Source organism: Accipiter gentilis, chromosome 20 (genome assembly GCF_929443795.1).
Source record: "Accipiter gentilis chromosome 20, bAccGen1.1, whole genome shotgun sequence".
NCBI classification, from domain to species: domain Eukaryota; kingdom Metazoa; phylum Chordata; class Aves; order Accipitriformes; family Accipitridae; genus Astur; species Astur gentilis.
Window position 1 is genome coordinate 3657845 of NC_064899.1, and position 23153 is coordinate 3680997.

The window sequence follows — 23153 nt, forward strand, 5'->3', positions numbered from 1 at the left end:
ACAGAGGTTTTTGGCAGTGTGGTACACCGAGAACAAAGGGAATGATACGACACAAGCCAGGGAGTAGGTTGCACCATTCAGCTACTTAGTTTAAAGAGCCAAAACTAGGAAAACAGATTCTGGAAGCCTACAAAGGAAATACATACAGCTTTAAGCTCTTTTTGCTTTCTGACGTGTAAGCAACAACTGCGTTACAGCTTTTGCTTTGAAGCCAGCCATGCTAACTCTTCATTGTTTCAGTTGATCTAGATCGCTGGAACCCGGTTTCTTAACTTAAAACTTACGAAGACTTGAAACTGGATGGTTTTCCTTCTAAGAATTAACATGCAAGACAGTAGAAGGTGGAACACAACAAGAAAAGGAAAATGCTGAATTTGTCTCTTGAGCTTTTCTCCTAAAATGCTCTTAAAGCTAAAGAAAGACTGAGGAGACATATTTAACTCCTCATCAATTAAGATGAACTCATCTAGTGTTGCCAGTCTCCTTAACCCAGAGGAAAAAAAATATCAAAAAATCACAGCCCTCTTCTTTAGTTACCTGGAGCCATACCCTAATCAAAACCTAGTCATCGAAAATTCAGGGATGACAATGTTAAGTGATCAAGAATATGTAATTTGATCTGTTGTGAAGTGAGGAGCACACTGCAGAATGTCTAATGGAAAGTTTTTTTACAAGCAGAGTAAGAGGTCATGCCACCTTGAGAATAACTGATTAAGAGGAACAAATCACCCATAGAGGCTTTAGTATGCATTGTCCTATTGCCAGGATTTCTGGATATGATCCATCTAGGCTGTCATAGTGAATGTGCTTGTTGTTTTCAACCAGGCACAGCAAGTTCAATTCTTTCAGAAAGTCTCTCAAGCACCACGCGTATTTCTGCCTAGGAAATCTTGGACAAATAAGAAAATACTCTTAGAAAGTCCAGTATGGCTTCCATGTTAATGCTAGTGATAGAAAAATCTGAAATTAGGGTGTGCATGCACAAATGAAATTATGGAGAGAACAAGCGTTTCTAAAAACCTGGACAGCAAAGGCAACGGGATGAATTGTCTGAGATGCAGCCGAGTGGTTCAGCCGCCAATAATTGTACAATAATGTAGAATTATGAGTGCCTAAGCATAAAATGAAAAACCAACACTTCATTAGGCTGAGGTTACTCAACAGATGGCATATAGACCACCAATAGTCTATAAAACATCAGACGGCTGGTGTAATTTCTACATATAACAGAAGTGTCCTTGACATTGACAAGTCAGTACAAGCCACATAGCAGAACTGGGAGCTGGATTTTTATAGAGATATCACATCATTGAAATGGTGAGAATTTAAAAAAAAAATGTGGTTTGGTTATAAATAAAATCAGGATGGTTAACATTTTTGGTAAGCGATATGCAAAACCACACAAGTTGGTCTGTAGGTTATTAAAAACCTGCTTGATTCTTTGCTTAAGATTTGACAGTCATGACCACATAAGCAGGAAACTTCAGCTGTAGTGACCATCAAACACTGGCCCCGTACAGTTTTTGACTTAACTGTACTAAACCTCTCCTTGCAGGTGCTGAGAGTATCTGTGAAATGTTATGCCCTGGTGGGTGCTGGCAGTGCTGCTCCAAGTTTACAAGGAAATGTAAGAATGTGGAAGGTCTTACCGGTGGAAGTATGGAGAAAATATTTTCAAGTAGACTGGCAATATTTTACATAGGTGATAGGTAGTTCATCTGATATCAGATACTAAAAAATTTTACTGTTTTTCAGAGAAGTAGAAAAAACAATGGAGAGGCAAAGGCAGAAGTTCCAAAAGCTGCCAGAACTCATACAATGAAATGAGAACTTGATTTTATAGTGAAGTGGAGCACGTAGGCTTATGACTGTTCAAGACAACTCTTCAAAAAGATGTGGATGCTTCTGCAGAAAAGAGGGAGATAATAATGATAACGGTTGGAAAATGCCTCAGTGCTAGCCTACAGATAAAAGAGATTCATCTTGTGCTTGGAGAATAATTTGAAATTGACAAATGTTGCTATAACACAAGCACCATTTAGATGAGAAACCAGATAGCAACTCAGAGGTGGTACACATTAATAACTTTGATTGCTTTCCTTAACTGCTACAAACTTAAAAGAAGCCTTGTCATCCTAAAAGCACAGTAGCAACTGGTACAGCCGTCTCTACTACTTAACCACAAGTGCTTCTGACTTGTTTTATAGATTCATTTGGAATCCCCCAAAAGCCTGCTGTAGAAAAATAACATTTGTAAGAAGCAGTTCTTACAGGCTGGCTAGTCTGAAGAGAAGTCCACAGGCATTTTCCCTTCAAGAGTTTTCCATGTGGAAGTCTTGTCCTCACAGTGTCTTCTATGTTGTGCGTTTCGCTTTGTGAAGCTTGTGAACAACTATGAGAAGAGAACTCCATTGTAACAACCGGGTTGTTGGGTGGGTTTTGCGTTTGTGTTTGTTTGTTTTTTTTTTTTTTAACAATTGAAGGCTTTTTTGCTTTTGAGCAAGGAGACAACTCAGATTGACCACCCAGGTCAGTATCATCTCCTGTCTGGTAGCCTGTCCAAACTAATGAGTTTCTAGTTTACTTCTCCTGAAACCTTGTAAGTATCAGTGATTTTAAATCAAGCTGTTGCCCTGCTGTCTTTAATGTCTGGTAGAAATGGGGCAAACTCGTTTTTTTGTTTTCTTCATTAAGTGGACAGCAAATGCTGCAGGAAAAGAACTCAAGCAGTATCCAGTTGGCATACTCCTTTAGGGATGAAACATGAGGTGACATGTGACACTTCTCAGCCTGGATACTGAAGGCTAGGCACTGGGCAAGCTTCTTTTCTCACAAGAGACCTCCTTGACAGGAATAAAGAACTTTGTGCATCGATATACTGATTTTAAAGTTGACCATTCAACCAGAGTAAGACAGAATACAAGGAAACATAAAGGACATTCGAATGAAAAAAACCACTTCTCTTAGGGCATTTTACTGGGGTGTAAAACTTTTTGAACAATTTGCTTTCATAAAATTAAATGCTTATATATATATATATATAAAGTAGGTACAGAAATTAAGCATGATTTCAACATCTTTAGCTTTTAAAACTCCTCGTGTACAATTTAAATAAACTCTAATTTGAATCTCAGCCTTAACACTACTGATATTTAGCAGGTCACAGCACCCTTAAAATATCTTTTACATGAAGAATAATAGTTTTTCCTTTCCCACATTTACCATTGTAATTGGTGCAAAAACACTCGCAGGTTGACAAAACCCAAGACAAGCAAAGCAGAAGTTGAGGATGGAGAATATGGCTATTCCCTAATGCCAGGCTTCCAAAGTAGGCAAACCCATGCCAACTTTTCAATGTGGAACGTTCTCTACTTAGACAATTCATACCCTGTTTGTCGGGTTGGTTGTTTTTTTGTTTTGTTTTGTTTTTTTTATTTTGGTAATCAAGAAGAACCAGACTAAGGAACTTAATTTCCTAATGTCAAAATATTAAATCTCATATTTGATATCTAAGGTGGATACCTGTGAATGAAATCCTTGTTTTATTACAGTGTGTTAAGTAACTTTGTCATAATGTCATTTTCCTATCTTTGCCTCTTTCTTTTAACTGACCCTTCAGTAAATACTGTATCCTGAGCATTACCGTGAACACAACTGTATGGCTGTAATAATTTTGAACGCTGCAAAGGATATGAACATATTAAGCTGTTGAAGGTTTCTCTGTAAGGGCCACCTTTGCTGCAGGTGAAGAATTCAAATTGCAACTAGTCGATCTCAATCACTTTCACAGTGATGAGAGGCCCTTGTAGTAGGGGTCGTGGCTCAGGGCATCCGTGTGTTAGAGAAAAACAAAACCAGCATCTCCTGCAATTCAGCAGATGGAGGGGACAGGGGAAGGGACAAACTTCAGCCATACAGCCTTCAATATTGTTCAAATGAACCTTGGCTTTTTAGCACCCAACAACAAATTGTACAGCGTGCTGGTTGAGCAACTAAGTGGAAACAGACAGTATCTTGTTTCCAATAGCTGATGAACAGTCTTCCAAAGGTTCTTCCAGTGTTGCACAGCATATCAAAGCCTTAATTCAAATTCAGAAAACAAATAATCTGGAGCACTTCTTGCTCTCCAGCCACTGAAAGCTCAAATCATGGTGATTCCAGGAGACCTGTTTTTCTTTACTCATTATATTAAATCTTTCCATTCACTTATCCCATTTTCTTATATTCTTATGTAGTTTTTTTCTGTGCTGATGTACAATATTCTATTGCTCCTCCCAGGTCTGCTTGCTAGAGAACAGCAGCATTTGTCCCAGTCACGTTTTTTGCTGGGTGGATGGTGTGAGGCCAGCTAGAAAGGAATTCACATTGTCAACCGCTTCTGCCAGTGGGGTGCTAATTTGGAACTCTGTTCTGTGCCCGCTGCCCGAAAGAATAACATTTAAAAAAAAGAAAACCTTTTCAGTCAAACTAATCTCTTCTCTGTAAGAGAAATTAGGGCAGGGGTAGTTGCACAAAGGCTTTTTCATCAAGCTATACAGCTTCAGATAAATACAAACCTTGGGGACCTTGTGGATGACTTCCACATCATCTGACTGTGATAAGCTAACAGAACGACATTTCTCTTGAAGTTACCTTCGCATTTAACACTTCTCAAAGGCCGGGGAGCTTGATTCCTGAAGCTGTACTTCTGCGTTTCAAGTGTGCTCATCAGCAACGACTCTGACCACTTACCACAGGCATTTGAGACGTGTTACTCAGCTTTATCAATTCGGGCCACCGCTAAATAGCCTACTTTGCCACTTTCTCCTCAACCTTACCCGCACGCCGTCTTATTCTGGCAGTTTAACACGAGGAGCACGACCGCGCTGGGATGCGCCTCAACCGCGCGCCCAACCGCGCTTCCCATCGCGAGCTGTTCGCTTCCTTTACGTTAACTGGACTGGTCCGCGACACAAAATATTTCGAAGGGTCCCTGCAATCATAAAAGGAAAAAAAACCCAAAACACCCCAGCAACCATCCAGGACCGTTTCGACGCCGTTTAAAGGCACTTTTCTGAAAAATTTGCCTACCCTCTTCCCCCGCCCTTCGAGCGGTAACGGCCTCTCCCTCCACACGGCGGGCAGAGGAGCCCTCACCGACCACGACCCCTCCGAGTGACGACACGACCGGCGCTGACCTCACACCGAAGCCCCCGGGGCGCGCGCCGCCGGCCGCCTCCCGCCGCGCTGGGGCGCGGCACGCCCCGCCCCCACGCTGACTGACTGACTGACTGACTGACTGGCTGACTGGATTTTTTTAGGACCCCCCCCCCCCCCCGCCGCCCAGCTCGACCTCCGCACACCGGCGAGCCGGCAGCGGCTGCGTGTGAGGGCGGATGTCAGTCGGAAGCGGTTATAAAAAAAAATAAACAAAAAAAACCCCAATAATAATAATAATAAACCAATAACCCCCAGGCCGCCGCCGCCGCCGCCGCGAGGGACCCCCTCCTGCCCGCCCGCCCGCCCGCCGGAGCTGCCCAGCCAATGGGGAGCGGGCTCGGCGGGAGCGCTGACGTCCTGCCCGGCCCCGCCCCGTCCCGACCGGTGCCGGACGCAGCCGGAGACACCCGAGCTCCCCGCCTCCGCCGCCCTTGTTCCTCGGGCGGGGACTCGCTTCCTTTCCCGGCTCCCTCTTCCCGCCCTCCTCCTCCTCCTCCTCCTCCTCCTCCTCCTCCTCCTCCTCCTCCCAGTCAAGATGGAGGACGGCCGTCGCTGCGGCCACCGGCACCCCCACGGCTAGCTCAGCTGCTGCTCCCCCGGCTCTTTCCCTCACAAACCCCCCTCCCCCCCCCCCCCAAACCCACCCCCAAAACCCTGAGGGGAAAAAAAAAAAACCTGGAAAAAAAAAAAAAAAGGCTGGAAACGTTCCTTCTTTCTCCGCCCATCGGCTGCTGGCTGCGCGGACTGCTGGCCCTCCCCATGCCGTCGTCGTCGTCGTCGCCCTCCTCCTCCTCCTCCTTCTCCTCCTCCTCCCGCGATTGTCTGCGCTCCGGCTGCCGCCCGCCCGCCCGCCCTGACTCCCTGCATGCACACGCCGCCTCCTAGGTGGCTGCGGGGGGGGTGGGCGCTCCCGGAGCTGCCATTCCGCACATACCTTCATGTCCCTGCGCTCGCTGTGGCCGCCCGCCGCCGCCGCCCCGCATCGGCTCGCCCGCTCCGGCTGCCGCCCTAACGGCCGCTCCCGCCCGGAGGTGAAGCCGGGAGCCGCGGTGGGGTTGGCGGTGGGTTTCGCCCGGAGGAGCAGCCGTCGCCTCACGCAGCAGCAGCAGCAGCAGCAGCCATGAGCAGCGCCGCGACCGCCACCTCCGCCGCAGCCGCCGCCGCTACCACGGCCGGTAGCGGGGCGGGGGAAGGGGCCGAGGAGGCGGCCAAGGACTCGGCGGACATCGCGGCGTTCTTCCGATCCGGTGAGTGCGGCCGCGTAGCCGGGGAAGGGAGGAAGGGGGACAGCGGCGAGGCCGCGGCTGGAGGTGGCGGCGAAAGGCGGAGGGAAGCCACGGCTTCTTACCGGCCCTGCGAGAGGGGGCGAGGGCAGCCGGTTTTGTCAGGTGGCCCCGGGGAAGCCTCTCGCCCTCCCTTCGCCGGTGGGGCCGCTTCGGCAGCGCCCGCCCGTCCGTCCGGGGCGCCGCCGCCGCCGCGCTTCCTCGGGGAGGCGGCGGTGAGGGGCCCGGGCCGGCCTGGCCGAGCGGCGGGGCGGGGAGCTTGGCGGGGGGGGGGGGGGGATAGAAAGCCGAGTCCCCTCATCCCACGCCGGGTGTGGGGAGGCAGCGGGGCTTCGTTTGGGGCCCAGCAACTTGCGGGCGGGACGCCACCCTCGCCGGTAAAGACGAGGCGTTAAAAACGGGTGCGGCGGGCGGCCCGGCCCGGCTCGGCTCGGTCCGACCCGGCCCGGCCGCGGGGGGCCGGGTTGCTGCCCCGAGGCGGTGTCGCCGGTGACAGGTGCGACTCTCCCTCCCATCCCGGCCCCATAACGGGCGCGTTACCGGGGCCGGGCGGACCCGGTGTCTCCCCCCCCCCCCCCCCCCCCCCCCGCCCTGAGAATGTCCCTCCGGGGGTCCGGGCAGCTCTCGGTGTCGGAGGGTCGGGGAGGGTGAGCGGGGGCAGGGGAGCGGTTCGCCGCAGGGCTGCGCTGGCCGGGTGCCCCCCCTCTCCCCTCCCGGGGCTGGGATGACACCGCTGTGCAAAAGGCAAACCCGCCTCCGGTCGCGCTCCGCCGGTGCCGGGCTGCTGGGTGGCGGCGGCGGAGGGCAGGGTTGAAGGCGGGTGTTTGTAGCGGGGAAGGGAAAGAAATGAGACAGGAAAAAAAAAAAAAAAAAAAAAAAAAAAAAAAAAAGCGAAGCCCACGTTAAAGGAGTGCTGAGGGGGGGCCGGGCTGGGAAGCCGGGCTCGGTGCGGAGGATCGGGAGGGGAAGGTGTGTGTGTGTGGAGCCTGTTGACAGGCTGCCGGGATAAAAAAATAAAATAAAATTAAAAAAAAAAATATGGAGGCCGCCTTCTCCCTCGGTGTTTACTCTCGGCAAGCAACCGGGCGGGGAGGGCGGCTGTCCCCGCCACCGAGACGTTGTCCCCCGGGGAATGGCGGCGGGGAGGGCAGGGCTGCCCGGGCCGCACGAACCGCCGCCGGCGGGGACGGAGCCCAGCCGGCAGCCTGGGCGGCGGCGGCCGAGCCTCCCTCCGGTGCCGGCTGCCCTCCCCCGAGCGGCGGCGGCGGCGGCGGCTCCTCCCCGTCCTCCCCTCCGCTCCGCTCCGCCGGCGGCTCCGGGTCCCCGTCCCCTCCCCGGGCACCCCCGGCCATCTCTCCCGGGCGGGGCGGCAGGGCAGGGTTGGGCACTTGCTCCGTTGGGATGCCTAAAAAGGAGCGGCGAGCAAGGAAAATGCAGACTCACCGCTGGAAAGATGAGGGGGATTGCCGATTTCGTGTGTGGGGAAAAAAATAAATAAATAATCCAAACAAACAAAAAGCCAACAAACCAACAACAACGGTGGCAGTAGTAATTATAACAATAAGAGCTGCGTTAATTGGGTTTTTAAGGGAAGTCGGTGAGGGAAGTGGGAAACGGCGTAATCGGTGCTGCTGGCGGTCGGTGCTTGGTGTTGAACGTGTTTGATTTAGGGAGGGTGAAGGAGGAGGTGTGATTTGCAGCAGGCATCCCTGAAGCAGGGTTCGGAGCTGCGTTCGCTTGGGCAGACGGTCCAAACAGGGGGCTGCGTCCCCTCTGAAGGGCCTGATGCTCCCTCGGCAACCTGTTTCACATGGCAGCAATGAGCGCGAAACTCCTCGTCGAGTCAGGATGCTGGCCTTGGTGGGTTTCGTCGTGGAAAGACTGAGCTTTGTCGTTCTCGGGGGAGGTGGGGGGGAAGAAATCTCGTTGAAAGCAAAATGACAGATTACAACAGGAGACTAACAGTCTGCCTAGCGTAGTTACAAATGGGTACATGTGTAGTGATCTTGCAGTTTTGGAAGATCTGGCTAGCTGTATTAATAGTCAACTTCCACATCTATGTGTGGGTAGAGGGATGACACAGAATTGATAAGCTCGTAAGTGGTGCAGTGAAGACTTCTGATACTGATAACTTCTGATAACGGGGAAGTTACACTGAGCTTAGTCTTGCAGCAACTGAAAATCTTAAAGCAGTAGAAGGACATGTCAAATGCTTATCGAAAAACTCTTAGAGCATATTTAACAACTGGCATTCTCATTTCCGTATTTACATGTGGAGGTTATCGGGTTCAGCCTGGGCTGTGACATACGCTGGAAAATGTTCTGGCGTCTCTCGTGGGTGTTTGGTATTGGGCAGAGCTCTTCAAACTCTGCCTCTGTGCGTGATCCACTCTTTTATAAGAAAAGGGTCTATTAAGAGATCTCCCGTGCTTCCCTTTGTTTGAACAGGAGGCACAGGTTTTTTCAGTGAAACACAATGGACGCAGCCATCAATGAACAAGCAAAAAACTTCGTTTGGTGTACGTGGGAGCAGACAAAATATTTTTCTCTTTACAGTATTTACAATGACAAATGCTTCCTTTTTCCTGTCACTTGCAGAGAATGTCAGCAAAGCTGTAGCTGTTACTTAAAAGAGAAAATGAGTAAAAATGTTACAATGTTTTCCAGGAAGAAAAAAAAAATCCCAACAAAAAACCCGCCTAAACAATCGGTTCTAATCTTAGGTTAGTTAAATTGGTCAGTTGAGCTGCCAGTGGGGTTATTTGCTTTCCTCCTGTCCTTTTGTAAGACTAAGCCTGAAGTAGAATTAAAGTAGCCTAAAGAATGGAGTTTTCATTATTTGGAAGATGTTTTGTTAGGATATTGAACAGCAGCTAGGTTCACATCACTTGAAATGTGTACGTTTCCAGTTTTCACTTTGGTTATGTAAATGTTAGCTCACTCAGAGTTGTTGTGGAAATAAGTTGCAATTGAAATGTGAAGCAAGCAGCTGAACTGGAAGTGAGGTAGTAGTATGAAAACATTCAAGATTGTGTGTCTTGAATTTAAATGAGGAATCCCTTTATTGGAATTGGAAGAAATTGAGGCAGCTTACTTTCTGTTATCTATTTGGTATCTAAATCTCATTATTTAGAGTTGAAAAGACAAGAACACCTTGTTAGATCTGTCACCTTCTTTGTGGCAGGATTAAGAGTAAAACTGCTAAGAAGCAGAGTAGAGTGCCAAGCGAGGTGATTACATTTTCATGGAGAAAACACAGTGGTTGTAGGAAGTGCCTTTCTGTCCTGTATGTAAATTGGAGATTAGAGATGACAGAAGGGATATGGTTTTTGAGCTGAAGATACATAGACAAGCATCCTTTTTTTTTTCTTACTAAAAAGTGCACTGGTGTGACAGGAAAGGACTAATAAAATCTCTTAGAATTATGGAAAAACAGATGACTGCTCTATGAAAACCCAGTGGCGCAGAGTGTAAGTGGCTGAGGGGTGTTAATACATGTGTTAAGTACACAAGATCTGTTCTGTATGAAAAGGTATTAAAAGTTTTCGAAATGTATTCCAAGTTTCAACTTAAAAGCCTATGTATTCGGAAGGGCCAAAAGCAGCTAATGAGCAAAGTTGAATTTGAGGGACTACCATCAAGTCATGGCTTACAGGGCAGTAACCATACGCAGGTTTTGTTTGGTTGTTTTTGTTGCTTAAATCTTCGTATCTTCATTTTTGCAGCTTTGCTGCCCTCAATACTTTGGGAAGGGGACTGTCAACTGACATCTTCAGGATGCAAGAATAAGGGCTGTCTGTTAAGTTTAAATCATGCTATGATGACAGCGTCCTCAAAACCAAAGAAGTTTTGCTAGTTGAAGCTAATGAATTTTAGTTTTGAGCATAGAGAGCAAAACTTTTTTCATCTAAGTGAAAGAGGTCTTGATTGTTCATTTTGCAATTAAATTTACCTTTCTGGGATGCTGGAGAAATCTGTAAATGCAAAAGGGGGCAGAGAAAAAGGTTTTTAAGTGCTTCAGTCAGCTCCTGGCTAGACCGTATAGATAAGTGCCTTTATAAATGACTCTGATAAGTTTTAGTGGAAAAAAAAAAAAACCCAGCCCAAATTATCAACTGATAACTCTTCACAGTTTTGCGATGAAAGTGGTTGTAGTTATTTCCTGTAAGATATATCCAGTATGAGTGGCTTCTACAAAGCGTGCAGTAGCTTCCTTCATGTATGAACAAACGATATAGTTTTCAAAGCCACTGAGGAGATTCGTGCTCTCACCACCTGTTTATGAGAACACTTGCTACATTTCCAGAAGGAGCACAATTTACGTACTGAGTGAGGGTCAGGGACCTTTTGGAGAGACAGAAGTGTTTGAAAAACAAAGGAAAACCAAGAGGCCCCAGAAGTCTTGTCACTAGGGTGAATAACTACCCAAGCTTTGCCAGGTCAAATCAGAATATAACTGTTAATCGTACCCATCATTTGATCTGGGAAAACAAAAAGGTGGAGGATTTTCCATCTAAAACCAAATCTACGCAGGTGGCAGCAGTCCTTTCTCAGGAGGAGGAGTAAGTCTGTAAGATGAACGTGGGTTTGGAGGAGAAGGGTGTCCCGAGTTCAGTGTGCCGCCTCTCCCGAGGTGAAGTCAAGGAACAGGCTGGCAGCCAGAATAGCTTTGAATAGCACCTGGTTCTAACGTTGTACGCTTACTCTTTCCTGCTTGTGTACGTGCTTCTTAATGTAAACTTAATGATAAGAGAATTTAAAACTTTGTTTTGACATATATTTAGGTACCAAAACATCCATGTGAGTATTTTAGGAAAATGGGATGCTGAAATCTATTGTGATTATGGACATGTAGTTGAAGACTTCTGCAAGTGCTAATGACTTGAGACTTGGATCAGTCTGGGTTCAACCACGTCTGCCTATAGCAGCCTAGGCTGATAATTGCTTGAGTAGCTGAGACCATATAGGAAGTATTAATGAGTATTGTGAAAAGATGATTGATTTTTTTTTTTCCCCTCTTAACTAAGCAAACCACATGATCATTATTTTTCATGAACATTACTTACCAAATAATACTGTAGAGACAAAAACCAAAAGATTTATTCAAAAATTTGCTACTTCAAGTTTGCAGGAATGATCTATGTTTTACTTCTTCCTGAACATATTGTTTTATATGCTGTTGCCTTCCCTGCTTTACATTGGTGTCCTGTGTGATAGTGGCTGGGGAAGTTGACTGCCTGTAATAGACAACATTGAAAATGCTACTGTAGAATAGAAAGTCTCCTAGGCAGAGGGGAAGAAAAGGGGGAGGCAGGAGAAAGATTACATGGAAAAGAAGCAGCAAGCATACTATTAAAAGGCAGCAATTTTTTTCATGAATACTATCGATAAAAACCACTAGCTTTTAGATCATGGGCAAAATAGCTTTCACATTAGGCATCAAATGTGAAAAACAAGCCCAATTTTCAGCTCAAATCCATGAAGCGGAACACACAATGTGTAAAGTTAAGGTGGTGCCTTTCTAAGAAGGTCGATCCGTCTCCTGCTGATGTGTAGTAGCTAACTTACAGAGAAGGTAGTCACAGCTGTGGTTGTGTGGCTTACTTGGTGTGGCAGTTGGAATAGCTACAGTGTAGTGACAAATGTCTAACAAAAATAATCTAATAGTGAAGCCAAAAGCGAAGTGTTGGCAGGCAGCACTGGTGGTAGCCCACATGATATCTCCATGCTGTCCTCTGCAAGTATTGATTCTTGGTCCTGTGGCTGTCAGGAGCTGAGGTGTGTTTGAGGGTTTTAAGAAGTGGTGAGCATGCAGAGAATGTAAAGTATGAAACAAGTTGGCCATTCTTTCATGCAGCTTAGAGTGACAACAACATTTGTATTTAAAAAAAAAACAACCAACAAACAAAAACCACAACAAAAAACTTTTAAGTGTTGTGTCGGCTCTTCAGGAATCTGTTACTTTGTCTGTTGAGTTGCTTTAGTCAGTGAAAAGGTTGCAGCAGTATTTCTGTCATTAGTACTGGTTGACCTGGGCTGAAAAAGAAGTGGGTCCTCTTTGCAAAGATTTGAATCCAGTTCCAGCAGTATCCATTTCAATAAGATGGCGGGGGGGGGGGCAGAAATGACGTTTTGACAAATGATTGTCTCTAACGACAGTTAGAGAAATGTCACAACTTGATATTTGCTGAAGTGCAGTATGCAAAACAAAAATATCAACAGAAACAGTGAAGTTACAATGGAGAAGTTACTCTGGGAATGGTGTTGTTGGATTGACGTTTCCTGGAACAATGAAGACGAGGGCAGCGTGCTTCAGTGTGAAATGCAGCAGCTGTTGTGCAACTTGCCTTAGCGTGGAGCAGCTAAACTTCTCTGGGTATAACGAAGGATAGAGAAAGTTGGAGGTTAGGGTGTGTTCGAAGAAGTTGGAGGCAGAGGTCATGAATATTTCTAAGAGGGGACAGAGAATTACTTGCAACATCTGTGATAGCTGACAGTTGATAAACTAAATGCACATTTGGAGTGGAAGGTAAATGGGAGTTGGAGAAAAGCCAGGCCCATTCTTGAGAGGAGTACGTTTGAGCTGGCATGAAGTGCTGATGTGCTCAGAAAGGAGCTGACAGAAGTAGGAAGAGAGTTGGTGCAGCTGAGGCTTTCATTAGTGGGAGAGCTTGGTCACCATGTAGACAAGGTGGGTAGTAAATGTTTCCTAAAGAAGTGGTTTCTCGCTAATTAAACGTGTCCCACAGCAACGTAGCAGAAATGAACCAGGAATGAAATTTCAACCTGAAATATTATGTGGCTTCCAAAAGCTTTTCCATGTAAAATGACCGTCTAGGTAAATAAAATCAGAACAAAGACTGGAAAGACTTACCCTACCCCAATGTAAAGAGAAAATATTAATGTTGCTCTACTCTTTTTAAATTAAAAATAATAAGAAAAAAAATTTAGTGTCAACAAATGAGCCTGTTTAGATTCAGACTATTAGGTCAGTTTATTAATAGGGTGAAACTGCACTGTGATTTTGGTCTGCAGCTTGAAGAAGGAGGCAAAATCACTGAAATAGCTGTTTGTGGTCAGCAAAAGTGTTAAAACAGGAAAGACACATTGAAACCTCGGAAATGCACTGGTGGTTGAGGGATATTATTCTAGAAGTGGGTGATGATTTTAATGAGAACAAAGGACACTGATTTTTCTGATTGATGTTAGTGAGAACCAAGTCTAATCTTTAAAAAAAAATGAAAAATGCTACTGGGTCAGATTAAAAAAAAAATTGAAGGTCATAGCAGGCTATTTTAAATCTAGTGACTAAAGTGGTTGCATCTAGTTGGTTGTTCTCAAAGAAATTTGCTCGATTTGGAGAAGGATCTTTGTTTAACTTAACGTTTTTCTTGGTGCAGCAAAATCAGAAAGTAGACTACTGGTGAAGTAATACTGATGATCTGCAAAGCTGAGTCATATTCCTTCAGGAAGGATACTGCTGTTTTGAGAAAACAGATCACTTACCCAGTACTGAGGAGGAACTGAAATGACAAGGAACAGCTCAAGTGCTTTTAGCAGTAGACACTACAATACATTAAAGCATCCGATTTTCACCCTCTAGAGTTGTTGTTATATTGATATACAAAGAAGAGGGTCATAAATGGGCTGCATCCACAAAGTTTCACCAGTCTGAGTGACAAGGCTTTGCTTTAAAGATACAAAGCCCTTTCCAGTGGCTTCTCTGCCAAATAGCTGCTCTAACTCAGCTGAAACTGGAGCTGTTGATCCCAGCCTCTTGTGTGCTTGCAGAGAGGAGAAGATAGCCTAATTGTCTTTGTGCATTTGTTTAAAAAATAGGGTTGTTTTCCAAGGTTGTTGAGTGGAGTCGTCTCAAATCATTTAGTCAAATTTGTTTCATCTCCTGTGTCACTGTTACTGCCATGCATAAGTGGCAATAGCACTTGTCAATAAAAACCACTGCAAATATGTAACAGGTTTTCCTACTGAGCAGCGCTGAACTGTGCAGGTATCTTGCTGGTACTTTGAATGTGATGTTTTGTAACCTGGACCTTACTGCAGAACTGAAATCAGTACTACCGTTTTGTAATTGTGGTGGGTTTTTTTCTTAAGAGGAGAAAGGAACTTTTACGGGGAGCTGAGAAAATCCCTTAATTTTTTTGTCTCTCGGGGCCTAAGATGATAAGGAAGCAAGATGTAAATGATGGAAAGTGTAGGCTTTCAGCAGTCAAAATATGCTGGTAGTTGGATTTGTTTGGTATGTTTTATAATATAGTATTTCAACAGGGTGCTCAGATAATTCCTATGAATCTGTGTAAGAGTCACATTAATGTTATTGGCTTGTGTAAGAGTCGGAACACGAGGCTGAGATTCAGGAAGTTTTGTTTTACCAGTGTGCGTGGGGATATATGTGTGCATGTATAGACTGTTAAACTAAATATTCTGCGTAGTTTAGAAAACTGAGTTTGCATGATGAATCTTTTTAACAAAAAGTTGGAGAAAGTATTCTGGGCGGCAGACGCCAAACGGGGCTATTGTGAGTAATCCCGATGCATCCCAGTTGTCTGTGAAACTACCCAGGGCTTAATTACTCATGTTTCCTTGTAGTCTTAGTGCATGTATGAGCAGTAATAGTTGTCCGTGAAGTGTCTGCGGACTGTGTAAACAACCAGTAGTGATTTTTGTGGTTAGCTTCGTATATAACTGTTAAGCAATTAGAGGCTGAGGGTCTGGGGTCATAGCGAAGTGAGATTTCGTAAGTGCTAAAAATGAACAGGGAAATCTACTGCAGCCAGTAGGGCTCACAAGGAGATGTTAAATACCTACTTGTTTTTATGTAGTCCGTACCTCACTTCTTGCATAAAACAGTGAATTAAAATCCAAAACCTCTAGATTTTAAACTGAATTCCTGCATTTTTGTGCATCAGTGAAACCTGCAGCCTTATAAGATACTTTGTCAAGGCATTTGGTCAGAGGCTTTTCACTACACTTTGTGATGGTCACGTAGGTGATAAATACCTTTGAGGCCATCAAACAATGAGAAATGTTATTGCTGAGATTTTTTGAAGAAGTCTGAAACATTGAAGTCTTGACTACTGCTTGTTTTCAGAGCCCAAGCAGATGTTAAATGTTGGGATGAAATGAGGTGACATTTCTTAAAACTTGGCCCAGATAATAAAGGGAGGACGCATCAAGAACAGCAGGAAAATACATCAAGAGCATCCCAAAAAGTGAGTTAGGATAAATGGAGTGCTTAAACAGTAAATATCATTTGGCTAACCTCTTATGCTACACAATGGACTTTGCTGTACCCATTGTGTAGACTTGTCTGTACACTATTGGATATAATTTTCTACCAGCATCAAGATAGTAAGTCCTTCACTTTCCAAATGTTTGTCATGCCACTAACTTTTGGACATGTTGGGTTATGCAGCATTGAGTGCCAAGATGATATTGTTTCCTGAGATCATAAAAATGCTCCACCCTCTTCTAAAAAATTTAGGCTAATGTTGAAATGTCTTGGCCTTTTGTAATCCTTCTAGAATTAGAGGAATAGATACCTGCAGCTGAAGGCACAGAAAAAAGGTAGAAAGCTGTAAGCAAATCCAGGTGAACTGAAATATAAGTTGACTGGATTGTCCTATTCTACGCAAAAGCTCATAGTACGTAGTGCAGTGAAGATCAGACTTAAGTAGATGACAAACTCCATCTTTAGAGGCCTCCTTCTGTCTGTTACTATAGGGAAATAAAATAGGATATGATTTCTCTGCTAAAGAAACTGAACAGCCATGATTTTTGTTTTTTAAAAAAATTAGGCTTTAGTCTCTAAGCTTTTATCCCTGTCTTCATTTATTTATTTGCTTTATTGATGTTAGCAAGTCCATTTTGGTGGCATATCGGACATCAGGTTGCTCCTAAAAGAATGGAAATGGGACAGTTACAGCAGTAGCTTATGCTCTTGCTTTGCACCCCTTAAAGTCACACTTTGTTTGTATGCCTCAAGTACTTGTTTTCTGCAGTTAAAGATAGTTGTTAGACTTGAACTTGCTATGGCTTGTGGAGCTCAAAGAGGAAATCGGTGCTGTGCATTGCTTAACTGATGGGATTATGCGAGCCAGGCTTCTGTAAGGGCAACAAAGGCAAGCCAAACTAAAATTTATTAGGACAGTGGCACCTTTTCAGACAGAAAGATGAGGTCAGCTGTAATGGCTTATCTAGTAACTTGATTGGCTTGTTAATGCTTTATATGAAGTAAATAAATAAAAACTAAGAGACCAGCTTCTCCAAACGTAGTGGAAAGCTGTCTTTGGAAGGAAAACAACGACACTCACTTGACTGAATTTCTTGCCTTGGTGGCTGAGCAGAAAGTTACAAACCTGGACTTGTTTCTATTCCCATTATGGGAAAATTCTACTGTTGGTCTACTGAATTATCAAGGCAGCAAAGCCAAGTCAAGCCTGCTTACACGTATGTGATAAAATATGGTTTGGCTACCGGTGATCCTTGCAGAGGATAGCCGTGACATGCTGTTAACCTGTCAGTGCAGAAAGAACAATATCTTTTTGTAGTACGGTGTGAGGACTGGAGTAAAATTTGCCTATTCTTAACTCAGAACAAGGGTACAACTCAGCCAACAATAACCACTCGGCGTGTGTGTGTTAACTTCTTTTTTTAAGCTTGGAATCAGATGCATCCTTCCCTAGCCAAAGGGAAACATTTGAGAAGCTGTGACGCATTTACACAGATGAAGGAAGGAAATGTCCAAAAGAGTCAAAAGCTAAAAATAGATCAGTTTACTGAGTTGAACTCGGGGTGGGAATTGAAGAACTAAATATAAATCTAAATTTGAACCTTTGTGACTTACATAACTGAGTAGTGTAACCCTTTCTGGGGTTTTTTTTGTGTGTTATGACTTTATAGTGGACAGCTTCAGGTGAAGACTTGTTTCAAGTCTTGTGAGGTAGCTTTGTGGTGCCTTAAATAGACAACACTGAGAAGTCTGGCCATCTCTTGATGATTATTGTTATAGCACAGTTTAAATCGGAAAGTGGATTGTGGGTTGGTTTTTTTTTTATGTCTGTCTGTTTCAAAGAGCTTCTCTGTAGAAATGGTTATGTCCTGACTACTGAACAGAAGTTTTAAGCCAGTAGCTATTCAAACCAGTATCTGTGAGGTTAAAAAAAGAGGAGTAATTTTTTTTTTCCCCAGCTTCTTCAAGAAGCAGTAAATTTGACTCTGTCTGACCCATATGTAAAAAGCGGTGATAACCTGAGCATTTAAGAATTGATGTTTGGTCGTCCAAAATGGTTTTCTTTCTGCCCTGCCACAAACCCCAGTTTGGAAACTATCAGCTTTCCTTTGTGGTAAAGAAGAAAATAAGCTTGTTGGACTGTTTAAAATCTGTGTAATGGAACAGAATATTGGAAAAACTCTTCATTTGTGAGAGTGTTCTGAATAACTGTCCTTAGATGATGACAGTAGTGCCATGAAAATCAAGATAAGCAACTTTTCTTTCTTTGTCCCTGGAGCAACACTGTATGTTTTGGGGGGAACTGGGGGCAACCCACACAATACTGCTAGCTAAAAACTGGCCTTTTCCAGTCTGGTGAAGCGGGGCCAGTGCAAGTGAATCCCTGTGGTTTAGCATTTGCCGGCTGCCAGTGACAATGAGTTCTTTCGTGATGCTGTACCTGGTTCCGAGCTTTGCACTGGTGAGGCGAAATACATACAGTTAATGCTTTGACTTTGTCAGAAAAACAAATGTAACATTAAAATAGATGTATTTACAAATAAAGTCAATGGGATAGGAAATGATGGGTAAAAATGGTAGCATTGATTAGCTTAACTTCAAAGAGTAACTGTCTCCCCCTCCACCCCCCAAGATGGGAGGGTTAGTTTTTATATTTAATACCTTCCCTTTTCTTACTATGTTGCCTGCTGTAGAATGTTTGCTTGGCAGATGTATAAATAGTTGTGCTCTTGTTTGCTTTTTGTTTCTGTTTGGTTTTCCAGAGGAGCCTGAGAATGTTTTTGCAAGGTTGTTTTGAAACAAATTTGGTGTCTTTGATTACAAAAATAGTATTTATTCCAAGCAGCAATTTATCTGTTAGTGATGAACACTTTGTAGCAAAATGACCTGACTACAGACAGTCATGGGTATATACCAATATGCCAATTTAAACCTTGTATTTATGGAATATATTGGTATATAGCAAAGTGTGAGAACTACTATTTTTAAAGTCTCATTTTTCTAGAATATGCTTTTGAAGTGGATTCATCCACGTTGCTGTCCGCACTGTGTTAACCCGCTGTTAGAAAGTTAAAGCTGTAAAAACCTTTTGAGACACCAATTGGTTAAGCTGGGCAGCCGCTTAATCTGTGATGTTTCTGCTTTTAGGCAAGTTCATGACGTAGAATCTGAGCAGGACGTGACTTGCAGTTCATGTCCACTGAGGCAACAGGAGTGGGTTCAAAGAGCAAGAAGGTGCTGCTCTCCAAAGTGCAGTAGGTGGCCTCTAGGCAGTGAAAAGAAGTGGCAGAGCCCTGCATTTGAGTGTGGGAAGGTAAGGATGGATATACCTTGATACTAAGGCAGAGCACTTAATGGGCAGCCTTTAAGTTGTCTGGGCTGCCTAAGCTTGGTTCCCTTCTGTGCATATGCTGCAGCTTTTCTGTGTGTTGGTACAGCAGAGAATAAGAGGAAGGGTTTTTTTTGTGGTCTTCAGCAACCAGCATAGTGTCCTAGGCTTTAATTTGTGTCTTTGTGGAGTGTTTTCAGTACTTGGGGTAAGAATCTCACTCCCACTTGCCTACTTTGCTAATACTTTGTGTTCTGGCTCTTGTTCTAGCTACAGAGCCTCAGAGGTGGGGTACAAAACTGGCTGGTTTGGGTTCTCCTAGTTTAATGAGACTTGCCTAACCACAGGAGAGATGAGTGTTAGAGGAAGGATAGCCATCTTTTTCCAGAGTGGCTTTTTACTCTCTTAATTGTTGTCCTCACTTGTGTGATCCCTCTTTTGTTCCTTTTCCTCTATAAATAAGACAGAGGTTCAACAGACAATAAGCTCAATCACTAGGCATCAGTGTTCATCTCCACAGGAGGTCCATTATGTGTACAGAGATAAGTAGGGGGTCCTATGGAAAAGCACTGCATAGTTTGAGTGTTACAGCATGCTTGCTACACTGACAAATGAGGGTTGCACAGGCAGCCTTAATGCGGCATTACCTAGTTTTTGAGTGCTTTTTGTGGCAGCTTCAATCAAGCCTGGTGCTAGCTCAATTAATTCATTGTTTAGCGTTTATGTAAAGTTTTCATTAAATGCCTTAGTGGGTGACAGGAGATGACATTGGTTTTACTAGACTGCACTGTATTACTATATTACATCAGAGTTATTTTGGGAGTAGAAATGCATTAATTCACTATATAATATTAAGTAAGACGGATGTGTAAGCTGTTTTATTACATAGATATGTTGAGGAAAGCATCTCTTCAAACAGAAATTAAGTACTTTACTTGGAGGCTTTTTTTTTTTTTTTTTTTTGGACAAACAACCCAAGTACACTCTACTGTTAAATTTCTTAGGGTTTGACTTGTGTCACTTGAGCAACATGCTAGTTCTGCCATGCTAGTAAAAAGTCAATGAAACGATGTAAAAATTGTCAAATATCAAGGAGGAAAAAGGAACTTTTAATTTAGCACTGATGTGAGATGTAGCCTTTGAGAAGGCAGCAATACTTGGCCTAGGGCAGGTAGGAGCATATCTAAAATGATGAAGGATGGAAGAGAAAATTGAAGGAGAAGATAACTGACAGAATTCAGGGTGAGGGTCGGTTTGCTTATAGAAATACACGAAATCACCATACTACCTACCTACTGCAAAAACTGCTGTCTCTTTTGTGGTTAAGATCTTACAGTAATACTGAAAGAGAACTAACAGTTCTACGGATGTACACAGGCAGGTTAATAGATGCAAGAGAGCCTGAATTTTCACAGGCGATTTGGCGGAAAATGTACTGTCTCCCTGAAGCACCTACTGATTTCAAGGCCAAAAGGAAGGTTTCCTTGTTTTAAAGCAGAGCACAAGAAGGACGAGCCTAGGCAGGAAGAATGGGAGGCAGATAATGGGTATCTGATGCAGAAGACTTGGGATTGCAAGTGCGGTGAGGTCCCGAAGAGAACTGACCCTCGAAAGGAACAAGGAGGTGGGTTGCCTTTTTATGTACCATGCTGCTCAGATGGTTGCTTTACAGGGGTGATGTGCTCAAATCAGAGAGACAAGCTGTTAATAGGCCCTGCCCTGGATAGGTCTAGTGTTTCTTTATTCCCTGAAGATAAGAGCAAGAAACAGGAAAGGAACTTGCATAGGATTCCTTCATTTTGTACTGCAAAGTACCATCTTGATGACATAACTCAAGAAAAAAGTTACTGTTAACCTGTTTTTACCTTAAAAGTAGCTTTTTCTCTACCATTCTTCCTCAAATTCCCGCCGCTCACCGTAGAAATGTATTATTTGGGTTTCTGTGGAAAGAGCACCTCAGTTGTTCCAGGAGGTCACTGACACAGTCTTAGCTCCACAAGGACCCCAGCACATAAACAGGTTTGTGGTTAGTCCCCTCGCTGTAGCCCCTGGTCTGGCAAGAGTACTGCAGAGGATATGTGTAAGAGGCTGTACTTATCTCAAGAGATTTGTTGAACCTTATCTCTAGGTAATCATCTTGTTGTGTTCAAATGAGATTGCTAATCACATCTTTTAATTAGAGAAATGTCATAGCTGTAGGAAAATAAATCTATTTAGAAATGTTAGTGGTTATTTTGCTGACAGTCTCCTTTGCTTAAGGAGGCTGATCAAAACCTCCTGCATCAGCAAATGTATGCTCTCAAATAAAAAAGAACCATCACTAATTTCAGGCTGATTTCTTCCCAGGGACTTTTTCTTCTTTGCGGTCAAAAGTTGTTCTTGGTGAAGTAGTGAGAGATGTGAAGCATAAATTGCCTTGTATTGAACCTGTAAAGAGGCAGCTAAATCACCCTTATTTTGATTGTTGCCTTCTAGTAAAATATGCTGAAGGAAAAGCTGACATTATTAATGTAAAGTTAGGTTTATAGGTTTCCAAAAGGGGCAGTTCAATATAGCTGAAAAACTGAAGCAGAATTAAGAAAAAAGAGCTAACTCGAGTTTGCTCCCTGGGCTAATGGTAATTTCAAAGTTAACGTATTCTGAGATGTTGCTTTGACAGCAATCTTGGATCTAATCCTACAGTATGCAATTAGAATTGTCATTCCCTGTGATATTTAAAATGCTTATAACTGGCTTCAGTTTAGCACAGAAAGTGAGTGTGGTTGAGCTATTTTCTCAAATAACATCTACTTCAGTAGTTGCTATCTGTGCAGTTTATCTAGTGTTAACAGCATTCAAGTGTCTAAAATTAGGAATATGTTGCTGTAAGAAACAAGCAAACCACAACCCATACGTTTTGCTCGCTGCCTTTAATTTAAACATGGTGTTACTATTGGGCATCCTGCTTCTGTGGCTTATTTGGTCAGAGTTCTGAGTCCATTGAAGGTATTTTGGTCTGTGTCTTAAAGATAAAACAAAAATCAGTACTGTGACATTTCAGGCTGGTGGGGGAAATTGTCAGCTAGCCAAATGTATGAAATTACCAATTGGCTGATAGCTTGAAAATGGTTCTTAATTAAAAGTGTAAGTTTTATAAAGATAGCTATGTATTAATGCAGTAATTTTATATTTTCCTTTAAAATTGACCTTGCCAAAGGGAGGCTTTGTGATGGCATCCTATAAAGGTAGGAGTGGAAAAAACGGTTAGTGGAATGGAAGGACAGGTGGAAGGATGTTTGTGTTTATGTACAGTTGGAAAAACTACACAAAAATGATGTAACAGAAGAGCCATAATGATAACAAGGAACTAAAGTATGAGGGTAGTAATTTATAGCAAGTATAATGCACAGTTCTAAACAGGATCACAAAAGTCCTTAAGAGCCCAGCTTAGATATAAAACGTGAAAATGAATACTGTTGCAGCCCTTGTGCTGCCAGTGGTTCTCCCTGTGAACATGTTCTGGTCTGACTTTTCTAGCCTTAGGAACAGCTTAAATGGTTGGTCAAGTTTTACTGAGGATTGCTATCTGATAATACTGCACTTTTTCTGGCTCTTTGAATATCTGTGGTTGTTTGCATATTCTCCTACTTCTTAGAGCTGGTGTGAAAGTTTTTGCTGAAGCAGCGGCTGTATGGCAGACTTTGCCATGCTTAATACAGCAAACCTGTGGTCTGACTGGCTCCTGTGCGTTGAACAACGAGAGTTGAATGTAGGTTACACAACTTGAATTCCTGAGGAGAAAGAGGTCGTAAGTGTGTTCTTTTAAAACATTTTTAGTTACTACGTTTCTGCCTTTCCCTTAAGCTTTCAGAGACATATCTGAATACAGCCTCAATTAAATTCCTGTCCTTTAGTGAAGGAAGTCCTCTGCTTAATGTGTAGCTGATATACTTGGAATATTAGGGCATCAGTCAGGATCCAAAATTAATTGCCACTTGGGACTGATAGTGCCACGCGGGCTTTGGAAAGAACATTGTCTCTTTCAAAAGCCTCCTGAAATGGTCAGCTTTGAAAATGAGGCACATCCTTATTATGTTAAAGCAAGTATTGTGAG

General features: G+C 43.7%; 1 protein-coding gene across 3 annotated transcripts in view; it reads left to right on the forward strand.

Moving 5' to 3' along the window:
* Window positions 1–5949: 5949 nt before the first annotated feature.
* Window positions 5950–23153, forward strand: part of TRIO (trio Rho guanine nucleotide exchange factor) — a 255442-nt gene continuing 238238 nt past the window's right edge. The window contains exon 1 of one of the 3 annotated variants that reach the window (XM_049823888.1): window positions 5950–6446. In XM_049823888.1, coding sequence (XP_049679845.1) covers window positions 6320–6446 — 127 coding nt within the window. In that variant the 5' untranslated portion in view covers window positions 5950–6319. The remainder of the gene's footprint in view (window positions 6447–23153) is intronic. The other 2 variants (XM_049823887.1, XM_049823885.1) reach the window with 2 other exon arrangements.